Here is a 12,096-nt window from a genome sequence, read left to right as displayed (position 1 = left end):
GCCCCAACACACACAACTGGCGCTCTCCTTTTCTCATCATTATTTTGAAAATAGCTCGAAGAAGAAAATCTCCTAAGAATGTAGAAACATGCTACTGCACAGCGCATATAATTCGGCGAGCCGAACTATAATGAATGGCTTGGTAATTAAGGATTGCTGATGCGTATGCAGGCTCTACAAATGCATCCCTCGGGACGGAGCCGAGAGGCACAGCGCCATAAATGGAAAATAGCGCATCGTGTGTATCTTCCTAATTATTTTGCACAGTGTGTACTGATAATGCACGTGTGCGCAGGCACTCACTGCCACAGTGCATTATAAATACATGTCGCACAGACACCCACAAAGAAGGAAAAAAAATACGCTGACAATCATCAATTATCATGTTAGCCAAAGGTAATAAGGCTAAAACCGAAGGAGGATTCACCTGGGGTGTGTCAAAAAGAGAAAAATGCCGGGGTATGTGTGATGCGCTCTGCTTTTTATTGGGCACAGAACACACCGCTCCGTGTGCGTATTTGTATTTTTTTTTTTTTTTTTCTATTTTACAAAGGAGATTCGCTACATACACATTTCTGTGTACCCCCATTCGAGCCGCTACACATTAATCATTACTACACCGTATCAGTATAAACATCTTCCCACTCCGCGTGGGTCTCGTCTATTCTCCGCGAAAATGTGACCGGTAGGCACGTGTACATACGTGTGCCGGTATCCACGTCTAGCGAGCCCACGCAGAGGCATTCATATCAAGGCCGACGAGCGATAGGTAACATTACTATTTTTTTTTTTTTTTCGTTAGTTATATTCGATTGGTAGGTGCAGGTTACTCTTTCGGTATGACAAGAAGGTATTTCGCCAAATGGCATTCACATATTCGTAAAAAGTGCCACCTAAACCGACATATAATTCTGCTCAGAAGCGTTTTTTATAATACGAACTATGGGCGGGAAGTAAACAAAAAGGGAAAACGTATTTTCCTTCATGATGCGAAAGGAGTGTGCATCTACTCTTCTTCATATGTAGAAAGAGTTTTGCCTCTTTTTTTTTGTATCCCCTTATTTTATTCGAAGGTGACATTATAGAGGCGCTCTCCCCATCAGGTGCCCTTGAACTTACGGGACGTTGAATTTAATTAGCGAAAAAAAAAAAAAACGCAAAATGGAGGGGAGGAAAAAAATTGCAAGAATTGCCAAAGGGCAAAAAATTTTCAACAAGGACAAGGAAGTCTTTACGATAATGTAATGGTAATCGTCCGAACAGGTCTTCTTTTTCTTTTAATTTTTTTCTCTAGGAATTTTCTTAACCTTTTTATAGTGCCACCACTTCGATGCACAAATTAGAAACGGGTCCCCTTTGGTGAAGCGCCTCGTTTGTGCACACCTGTCAAATATCATTCACCTATATCTCAGTGTTGCCACCGTTTTCTCTTCTTATTGATGATGTCCTATTTTGGTACAAATATTGATTGGCGCAGATTGCAAAGGATAATTTAAGAAGGGTGTACTGGTGTATCCTTTCTACTAATGCAAAAATATACAGTCACCTTTGCATGCAATTATTTTCTGCACCCCCTAATGAAACAACAGCAAATTCCTCCTTCGCAAAGCCGTGTGGCCAAGGACCTCTGTGGGGTAAATAAAGGAAGACTCGACACAAACTGATATTCCTCACTTCGTAACACAAATTTTGCAGATGCGAAATTGATGGCGGTTTTGAAAAGATATATAGATGTCCCCACCCATTGGGTTCATCACAAGAGTATATGCAAACTGATGCTCTTTCTTCTATAATAATCTTCGCCTTTCCCGTTCTTTCTTGCGTCCGTTCCGTTTTCTTCTTTTTTTTTAGCACTGTGCTCATGAAAATGGAACGCTTTCGCGAAGTAGGTTCTTTCCCCCAAGCAGCTGTCCCCCCCCTGAGGCCATTTCTGGAAAGCCGTTTTTCAGAAAAAAAAAAGAAAAAAAAAAAGAAAAATGAAGTAACGAAACAGTCTTTTATCAATCCTATTTGTCCACACAGTCATTCTGTTCTATTTATTAACCATTCGTATTTGACAAAATTTCATTTGTTGCAGTTCCCCTGGGGGGAGTCCTATTTTTTGGTGCATTTTATGGGGCCTCATTTCTTTGGTCTCTTTGAGCCATTCATGTTTTTCATGCATAAAATGGGGGGGCAGGAGGGGGGAAGGCGACTTTTTTAACATTTCGTGGTATGAATGTTGCCCCCTACGTAGCAAAAAAATTTACCAAAAAGGTACTTCAAAATTGATCCAAATTAGTGCAGAAAATTAGCCCAAGTGTGCATGTGTCCACGAAAGTGCTAAATTAAGAAACCGACTTGTTCGCAAAAGTAGAATCTTCCTTTTTCTCCCTATTCCGAATCCCGCTTGGGATCATGGGGGATAAATCCCACTTACCCAATTCACGTTCATGTTGTGTAGACCTGAAGAAGAAATCAGACAAAAATGGCATCCCCTTTTATTTTTCAAGCTTGCAAAAAATATGTCCACCTTCAAATGGCGGCACTTGAAAATAAAAAAAAATAAAAAAAAAGAAAGGTAAAAAAAGTGAGAAGCAAAAAAAAGAAGTGGGGAACGAGTTTCCTTCTTCATTTTTCGTGGTTGCCAATTAGTTGTTCCATTTGCAACTTCCCTGTTTTTCTATTGTGTTTGTCCTCCTACCGATTCATCCGTCTACCCGCTCATTTCACTTTTATTTCTTTTTCCTTTTTGCAGTGGATTGCTTTTTATATGTTCTACACTAGTATGGCACAAATGCAACTTTTGTTGCAGAATTATTCTCATTATAAGCTATCAAAACATGCTCTTAATTTTACCCCTTAATTTGTTCATAATTTGCCCTACATTTTAGTTTATTTTATTTTTTTTACCATTCCATTTTGTCCCACCGTTCGACTTGTCAAATATGTTTGCAAAAGTGGAAAAAAAAAAAATAAAAAAAGGACGGGAAAAAAAAAATTACAATTTTTGAGCCCCAAAATAGACCACTTCCCTTTTGTTCAATTTTCTGCTTCGCTTTGTGCATGTTGTATGTATTTCCGTTATACATTCGTACGACATGGGATCATCATTACGTCAACGCATTGTCTCATCGTTACACCATCGCATCGTGCCATTGCTGTACCACCGCATCACCTAAATTTAATTTTTTTTTTTTTTTTGGATTATAAGTCCACTGGTGCCCCGTCATGAATGTCTATACAGGTTTTCATCCACACAGGAAAAATTTTTCAGAAAAAAAAACCGCACGTAAATTGTACTCATTCCACATTTTCCTTCCTCTGCTGCGAAAAGGAAATTCATGGATGCGACAGAACTGACAACCTCTATCCCCCCCGAAAATTTCTCACACTTGGGAAGGCTAAAGAACGGGGGGGAAATTAAAGGCGTGAGAAATGTGGGTAGTTTGGAGAGTTCTTCCCACTTGAGATGTACTAACAGTTGGACATATATGAATCACCTCGCGAATGCATGCAATTGGGGCAGTTTTATCCATCTGCAGGATTTGGACGATACTGACTTGGAAATCCAAGAAAACCTAAAAGAAGCAAAGAAGAAAAAGTTTATCAAAAAATACGAGGAGAACAGAGAAGGTAAAATTTGAAAAAAAAAAAGAAATTCATAACTTGGCTCTTCATTTTTTCTCCATCGCAAATGGTTACAAATTTGGCTACAATGATAGTACTCCGGTGTATATAAACAGTGCACGCCACACCACCTCTTCATATACTTGGTCTCTGAAACGTCTAGTTTATTTTTTCCACAATTCGTCTGCTTACCCCTTTGTAGATATCCTGCGAAGAATCATCAACAGCCTGAGGGACGACTATCCGAACAACAACCCGAGTGGCGGTCTCCAAAGTTACTCGTCTGAGAAGAGGCACCAAGTTGAGTCTCCCACAAGGACCGAAAACTCCAATGTAGAACGTTTAAGGAGCATGAGCTCAACGCACGGGTAGGTGTCTGAATGAACCATGGCAATTAGATTCATGTGTCTATACATGTACCTACACATGTACCTACACATATACCTACACATATACCTACACATGTACCTACACATGTACCTACACATATACCTACACATATACCTACACATGTACCTACACATGTACCTACACATATACCTACACATATACCTACACATGTACCTACACATGTGCCTACACATGTACATGTTCAGATGCACCTAACTAAATGGATACCCACTTGGAATTCTCTCGCCCCTTTCTCCCCCACGCTAGCTTATTGAAGATATTCCTCATAACCTTCTTCGCCTCCCTCGTCTTTTTGGCCTTGGTAGTTTTAATAAAATATGTGTACAGGAAATTTAAGAAACACATGGAAAATCGGTTGGTGAGTGGACACAAATAAATGCACCTTTATACATATGCTTATTTATGTGGATCTGCGCTCTCCGCCTTTTAGCCAGTTTCTATTTTCTCCCCTTTCTTTGCATCCTCATTTCGCAGCGCAAGTACAATAGTGGCGTAGAAGCGCTAAATTACATCCCCTAGTGTGTTATAAGAGCAAACCATAATTCTTTTCAGTTGCCTTGAAGATCTACAAACTATAACCACCACATGTGTAGCTCCTTTAAAGAGACAACTCATAAATTTTTACAGAGAAAAAAAAAATGAGTCACTACATTTGAATGACAATTTTAAGTCTTCCCTCGTGGAGGGGATCCTCTCGAGGCATTTGAAAAGGCTACGTGCACATATGCATATGCTCGCCGATTTTTTCGTTTTATTTTTTTTTTTTAAAAAAAACATACAACATGCCACCCTTCTCCGCATGGGGATCACTTTTTTTTTTAATTTTCATAAACGTAAATATTACGAACAGCGCCCTTTCCCTCGTCGTCCCATCGTTGCCATTTCATTTTATTTTTTTTCTTCCAAGGGGATTTCCCCCGTAGTGGCGCAAAATTGGTTGGGAAAAAGAAAAAAGACATCGAAGCATGTCACAAATCTTCCGTTTAAAAAATTTAAAAAAAAAAAAAAGTTTCCGTTTGGACACAGAAAAAAAAGGAATTATTAAGACAGAATAGGATAAATCAGACTCGTTAAGGAGATGCACACGAAAAGCTACTCCTAGTGTAGACCGCTGCAATGGGCAATGGGCAATGGGCAATGGCCCCGAGAATGGTAGGGGAAGAGTGGTAACCACGAAAAGGTATAAGAGGAGTGGTAACCACGAAAAGGTATAAGAGGAGTGGTAACCACGAAAAGGTATAAGAGGAGTGGTAACCACGAAAAGGTATAAGAGGAGTGGTAACCACGAAAAGGTATAAGAGGAGTGGTAACCACGAAAAGGTATAAGAGGAGTGGTAACCACGAAAAGGTATAAGAGGAGTGGTAACCACGAAAAGGTATAAGAGGAGTGGTAACCACTTGAATGGCGCCTCGAAGGCAGGAGGCACAAGAGATACAGGAAATTCATTAGAGGGATAAGCCAATGGCTAGTAAAGGGCCTTACAACTGTACAACTGGTAGGTCGCGCAAGAAAAAAAAAAAAAAAAAAAAAAAAAAAAGAAAAGAAAAGAAAAGACACATATATTTGCTGCACCTCACAGCGCATTCTCCTACCTAAATCATCTCAATTTTTTCCAACCTATAATTGTACACATACTTCTCCAAATCATCAAAATTAGTGGTCCTCTCCTTAAACCTTTTCTGAAGGAGAAGAAAACACTTTTCCTTTTCTTGGGATGGAAGGAAATTGTTAATGAGGTTCACCAGCATACCCCACACGACCTTCAACTGATCGGCGGTCATTACATCGTTGAAGTGTGCTGTTGCACTTGATTGGACATATGTTCCTTTGAGGGAGTCCTCCTTGACATGTTCGCCTTGTTCAGGGGATCCTTTGGCGACTTTCCCCCCTCCCAAGTCTTCTCTTCTTTCTTCAACAAAATTCTGAACAACTAGCTCCAAAATTTTGCTAATCATCAACTCATACTTATTCTCGCCGCTCATCCTTTTAGTATCCCTGATGAGATTGAAAACCTGCTCATAAATTTCTTTCGACAGAATTTCCCTAAAGGATGATATGAGTGATTTGGCGTTTTCCAGTTTGGTGCTGGAGAGCTTAGCTCCAGGTGCCTTTTCCTCATCCACCACATCAGTACTTTTAAAAATGTTAAGTTCTTTGTTATCATCGACCAAAATACTCTTCTCCTCTTTTTTCCCTTTGGTGATATTCTGTATCATGCTAAGTATTTTCGGTTGGTTTTTCATCTTCTTAATTGGGTTGAAGACAAATTTGTTCTGTGCCATGGAGTGTTTGTTCCTGTTGGTCTTATTGTTACTGCTCTTGATATAACAGTCTTGAAAATTCTTCCCGATTTGTTTCATATAGCTATTTGTATTTCCAGTAGCGCTGCTGCTATCTCCCTCCCCTTTTGTATTTTCCCCTCCACTTGCACTAGCGCTTACGTCTAGATTATTCTGTTCTATCCCCTTAAAGAGTTCAAAAAATTTGTCTATGTCACTTTGTATTTGTTCGATATCTCTATATATGCGAAAGTGAGTTCTGACCCATTTGGAGATTTCTTTAATTCTCTGGTTGTTGGAAAATCTGGAATCTAAAAAGAAAATAGACCCGTAGTCATTTTTGTGTCGAATCACTCTTCCAATGGATTGGTTGATAGACCTCATTGCTTCTTCATTGTACCATTTATTCCCCTTGGAAATGTTCGATAAAGTCGTGTTGTTTGATAAGGCACCCGCTCCATTATCCCCACCTAGAATATCATTTGGAGGAGAAAATTCGTATTTAAAATTGTCTAGAAATTCTTTCTTGAAAATAATTTTACTGTCATATACATTTCCATATGGCAAACCACAAATAATGACTCCCCTACAGCAGTCATCCTTGAAGTCTATTCCTTCGGAGATTTTTCCTCTACAGACCCCCATAAGAATGGCTCCTTTTCTTTTTTTTTTGATAATATATTCGTACTGTTGTAGAATGTCCTTCAACTCTGCTGCTTTATTTGGTTCCACGAAAATCGTCTTGTATGAATTTATTTTTTCGAAAATTTTAAATTTTTTCCAAGCGTTCACCGTTTCGGTCATAGAACTGTACGACGAAAAGAAAATTAACACACCGTAAGGGATGCAAATAATAAGGTCGAAAATACAATTCCCCAACGCCTGGATGTAATTATCATTGCTCCTATTTTCATATGTCGAGAGCAAAATTTGATTGTTGTAATGTGTCATGCATCCAACAAAAAGCTGATGAGATTTTATTACATGATCATTTTCAAGAATATGTTTGAACGAGAAATAATTCCCGCTAAGTTGCTTCGAAAAAGGTTCAATTGGAGACAGTGTTCCCGATGTTACAATGATCGAATTCACTTTTTCTTTTAAAATTCCACATAAACTTGCCGTGGCGGAAAAGCACAAAAGTGATATATTCTTGCTCATGGTGTAATTATACTTATCATATACAATCTTGGTTTTACTTTTAGTAAATTTTTTCATGTTATCATACACTTTGCTTACATCAGCACATTCAGTATAGGGTACTTTCTCTTCATTAATGAACAATTGAAAGTATTCAATGCAATTCCGGACTACATCGCTAAACAGGATGCTAAAGGATTTACGTATGTTATCAATGGTAGCAATATACTTGTTGATATTTTTAACATCCATAGCAGTGATTTTAAAATCGTTAATATATCTATTCAGTAATTCCACCATGCATGTCAACAAAGTGTGGAATTTTTCAAAATTATCCTTTGTTATATTTATGTTATTTTTTTGAAAAATATCAAAAATTTCTTTTCCTTCATAGGTCTTATGTTTTTCCTTAATTTTATTTTTCCCACTTATTTCCAACCTTTCATTCTCCAGCCAGGAGATCAACGCTGTGATGCTTCTATTTAGTTTGAACAATTCGTCCACACTGATTCTTTCTCTCATTTCCTTATCAACATCCTTCACTTTGTCTAACACAGTTAACGTAGCCTTGATGCCATCCAGAAACAGGTTCAAGTCTGAGTCCTTAATTTTGAACGACACTGCCTCTTCTGCAACAGTTTCTATATTGTGGCCTTCGTCAATTATAATGATGCTATTTTCTAAGTTTAGCTTGAGAATTTTCCTTGTGCTTTCTTCGAAGAGGTAATTATATGGAAGCAGAATTACGTGGCATTCATTTTGAATTTCCCTCGTTGCGTAGAATGGACAAAAATGAATATTCTGTCCTACCGAGTTCCCTTTTCCTATCTCACTAAGTGTTTCGACATCCATCGGAATCGTAAATAAATGTTTTAACTTGTACAGGTACTTCAATCCATTGTGGTACATGCACTCCCCATTCTTCCTCGCCCTCTTACACATATTATTTAACATGGTTCCCTTATAGTTGTAGTTAATGTTGTGAACACATAGCTGATCTCTGGAACCTAAAATAGTTGTTAGAAGTTTATACTTTTCATTGTTCTTAATAAAGTATACATTTTTTAACTCCTTTATCACTTGCTTCAACTGACTGTGGGTTCTAGATGCATAAATTATCTTGGGAAAGTCATTAGCGGGGGAAGCTTTAGGTGGGCTACTTCTGCTATTTTCATTTTCCTTAAAATCTAATGATATGTTCTTCTTATTTTCCGTGATGTTTATATTTTCTGAGAAAGCTCCCTTCTTTTCCAACACGTCTACCAGGTAGCTAATACTCGCGCAAAGCAGACAGAGCGTCTTCCCCGTACCAGTAGGGGACTCCAAAATCGCATTCTCCTTTTTCTTCAGTGCATTCAAAACGCTCAACATGTAATTATACTGACAGTCGTACAGCTCGTAGGGGAAATACACCTCTACGTCGTTGATAGTGTACCGATGGTTCACATCTTCGTTCTTCACCACTTTGTACCTCTTGTGAATTTTACCCTCCATGGAGTTTCTCACACGTTGATATACCTCTCCTGCGACCGCCTTGAATTGAACACCCCTGCGGTTCAACTTCCGGAAGCAACAAAATTAACTGCTGAGCGGGGGGAAAACGATTGTGTTGGAACGTATGCTCCTACTCACTCGATCAGGGCGAACTGAATAATAACTTTTACGAGGTTTTAAGTTGATAAAACCAAATCGACCAATTCAAAGTTGCTCCAAAATTCGGTTATAAATCCCTTCAAACTGTGAGGAAAAAATTGTCCTAAAATTACACGGAACTATCTTAAAAAAAAAAAAAAAAAAAAAAAAAAAAATTTGAAACGCCTGTCTCAGCTGAAGATCACAAAGGTACACATTTCATATGCTTCGAATACTGTTTGTAATTATGTTTCTCCTTATTTTTTTTTTTATTTCCTTCTTGTGAAGCATTTTCTTTCTCCCCTTCTGCTCAAACGAAAATGAGAGAACCCTTGATGATTAACTCGGAGGACATCTTTTCACTTCCTCCTTTCGCGCACAAAAAGAAGAAAAAAATTTGCGTTTCTTTTTAAAATGTATCATATGTATGTCTCTTTCTCCTTGTATTTCTGCGCTTCTTATTCAGAAGCCACGTTCAACCTCTTTGTTCACGTGTCTGGCGAGAGCGTCCCTCATGAGTGATCATTCTATGCATGAAAACTCGCTTACGTGGTCTTTCTCCGAATGCTCTCTTTTTACGCCTAGCCAAAATAAATGCAAAAAAAAAAAAAAAAAAAAAAAAAAAAAAAAAAAAAAAAAAAAATTGCGCCAGGAAATTCTCCCCTTGGGCAAAATAAAAAATTTTAACAGTATCCACGGGGAGAGCATACAGAAGGGAACACAAGTGGAATAATTTGAAATAGTTTTAAATTATTTTAAAATAATTTTTTTCCTTTTAAAGTGTCTACTAGGTCTACTCAACATGGTTACAGAAAAAAGGTGGGCCTTTTAAAAATCACGCAAATTAAATCTTGATTTTTTTTATGTCTCCCATATGGCAGCTTTATATGCTCAAATGGACGCTTCAAAAGTGTATGTAACATGAGGGGGGGAGGAATTTGTTTGTCTTTTAAAAAATGGAGAACACCATACGGTGGAGGCCTTCAAATGGGGAAAATTCCCGGTGTGTTTTCCACGTGCCTTCAAAGAAGGTGGTAGCAATCCGGGCGGCAGAAAAAATGCATACTTATTCAAAAGCGAAACACCACAATGAATTTTGCGGCCTTGGAATTTTACAGAGAGGAGTACAGCACAATGGTAATCAATTAGTAATATGAATAGGTGGAAAATGGCGGGTGGCAACTCTTCATATGTTTAGCACCCCCACAGGAACGTATTCGTTGAGATGTGGATTATCACAAAAGGAAAATTTTCCTTGTGTGCATCAGCATCAATACGTATATATATATATATATGTAATTAGTTAAAATAAAACATTAAAAGCTGTATTGTGCTTATTTAAAGATGGGAAAAAAAGGTGTTTGTGCTTAAATCCTGCAATGAGGCATCTCGCTCTTACAAACCCTATTCTTATTAGGAAAAGTAAAATATACAAAAAAAAAAAATGGAAAAATTGTAAAAAAAAAAAAAAAAAAAAAAAAATGTACACAAATAGGAAAGGCACTTTTCCCCCGATCTGGTCCCCCCCTAGGACGGTTTGCATTTGTATGCACCATAATAGAAGCCTTTAAAAAATTGCCAATCAGGAAAAAAACGAACCCTAAAAAAAAAAAAAAAAAAATCAAAGTTTTGAAGGACCCAAATTTCTGCAAACGAAAGGAGACTGTTCCGAAAGATGAAAACATTTTTTAATTTCATATTTTGCATGCTAAAGGGAAAGAAATTATAATTTTTTTTTTTTTTTTTTTTTTACGTATAAGTTTTTAAATATATTTCTGGTCCATTTCTACTCTTCTTTTTCTATTTCTTTTTTTTTTCTTAATTTACCCACCTCCCTTTGGCTGCAAACGCGATGTCCTTCTTTTTTTTTTCCCATAAAAACGGGCCTCTTCCATGTCACAAAATGGGCAGAGGTAACATGATCCAATATTAAAGGAACACAAGAAAGGCACTTTTTACTACTTTTTCAAGTTCACTAAAGGGAAGGGGAGAAAAGGAATAAAAAAAAAAAATAATAAGCGCCATAATAGTACGTCATGCAACAGAAAGTAAAAATGAGCGAAGGGGAAAAGGATATTTCAATTAATCAAGCTACGGAGGAAGAGAAAAGTAATAACCATGGAAGCAACAACGTGGACAGCACCCTCCAAGAGAATAGCGATAACATCTTCTCCAACAATGAAGAATTACAAAAAGAAATTAACAAAATGATTCAAAGGAACGTTGTTTACTTAAATATAAAGAACAAGAACAACACCATCAAAACGATCAAGAAAAATAACGTGAATGGAAAGAAAAAAGATCACAAAAATACGCATTTGAAGCGATTGATGAAGGAGGGAAGAAATTTGGAGAATGATATGCTCGATGAAATTAGCGAACGCAGAAAAAAAAATAAAATAAAAAGGGAACAGAAAAAGGCCAAGAAGTTGGAGGGCGAATTGAAGGTCGGAAATATGACCGTTATTAAGGACATTTCCAAAATGAGGAAGTGCGATAAAAAGGCCAAGAACAAAATATACAAATTGTCTTCAGACGTTATTCACAAAATTTTGAAGAAAAACAAGTGAAGATATTGAATGGACAACAAATGCCGCTTGTTTCATCATTCGGTTGATGCATCATGAGGGTTATATGCCACATCAACGCAGGATGCCTTTTTTAGTTCATTTTCACCAAAAGTTCTGTTTTCATGTATGGAAACATGGCCACCACGCCTCGTAAAAGGTACTATCATACTGTATGCGTAATCCGTTCATATAGCGTCCATACATAACGAACCCTTTGCGCAAAGGATCATGTACACCTCTCTTTTAACGATAAAAGAAGGTGGTGAGATTCTTCCCAATTTGAATTTATTTGTCACCCACCCCAAAAAAAAAATAAAATAAAACATTTTTAACTTTTTTTTTTTTTTTTTTTTTTTTTTTTTGGACATTACTTATTTGATATTAAAATTTTTGCCGATTTGTGAAAGAGCTTATTAGTTCTTAACCCCCTCTCTCGTGGGCAACGTAAAAGAGC

General features: G+C 37.4%; 3 protein-coding genes across 3 annotated transcripts; 2 read left to right on the top strand and 1 right to left on the bottom strand.

Annotated features, from left to right (window-relative positions):
• Nucleotides 1-3,323: 3,323 nt before the first annotated feature.
• PKNH_1350100 (conserved Plasmodium protein, unknown function) lies at nucleotides 3,324-4,539 on the top strand (the record flags this gene model as incomplete). The annotated part of the gene is made up of 4 exons (XM_039113593.1): nucleotides 3,324-3,615; nucleotides 3,812-3,977; nucleotides 4,267-4,378; nucleotides 4,495-4,539. The coding sequence occupies 4 exons, from the start codon at nucleotides 3,324-3,326 to the stop codon at nucleotides 4,537-4,539; spliced, it is 615 nt and encodes a 204-aa protein (XP_038969966.1).
• A 1,074-nt stretch (nucleotides 4,540-5,613) lies between these two features.
• Nucleotides 5,614-8,934, bottom strand: PKNH_1350000 (FANCJ-like helicase, putative; the record flags this gene model as incomplete). The annotated part of the gene is made up of 1 exon (XM_002260877.1): nucleotides 5,614-8,934. One exon carries the CDS (start codon nucleotides 8,932-8,934, stop codon nucleotides 5,614-5,616), a length of 3,321 nt encoding a protein of 1,106 aa, XP_002260913.1.
• A 2,174-nt stretch (nucleotides 8,935-11,108) lies between these two features.
• Nucleotides 11,109-11,642, top strand: PKNH_1349900 (conserved Plasmodium protein, unknown function; the record flags this gene model as incomplete). Its single annotated transcript, XM_039113592.1, has 1 exon — nucleotides 11,109-11,642. The coding sequence occupies one exon, from the start codon at nucleotides 11,109-11,111 to the stop codon at nucleotides 11,640-11,642; it is 534 nt and encodes a 177-aa protein (XP_038969965.1).
• Between the last annotated feature and the right edge of the window lie 454 nt (nucleotides 11,643-12,096).

The sequence above is a fragment of the Plasmodium knowlesi genome (genome assembly GCF_000006355.2).
Source record: "Plasmodium knowlesi strain H genome assembly, chromosome: 13".
Classification (NCBI taxonomy): Eukaryota; Apicomplexa; class Aconoidasida; order Haemosporida; family Plasmodiidae; genus Plasmodium; species Plasmodium knowlesi.
This window is presented reverse-complemented; position numbering and strand designations above follow the sequence as displayed.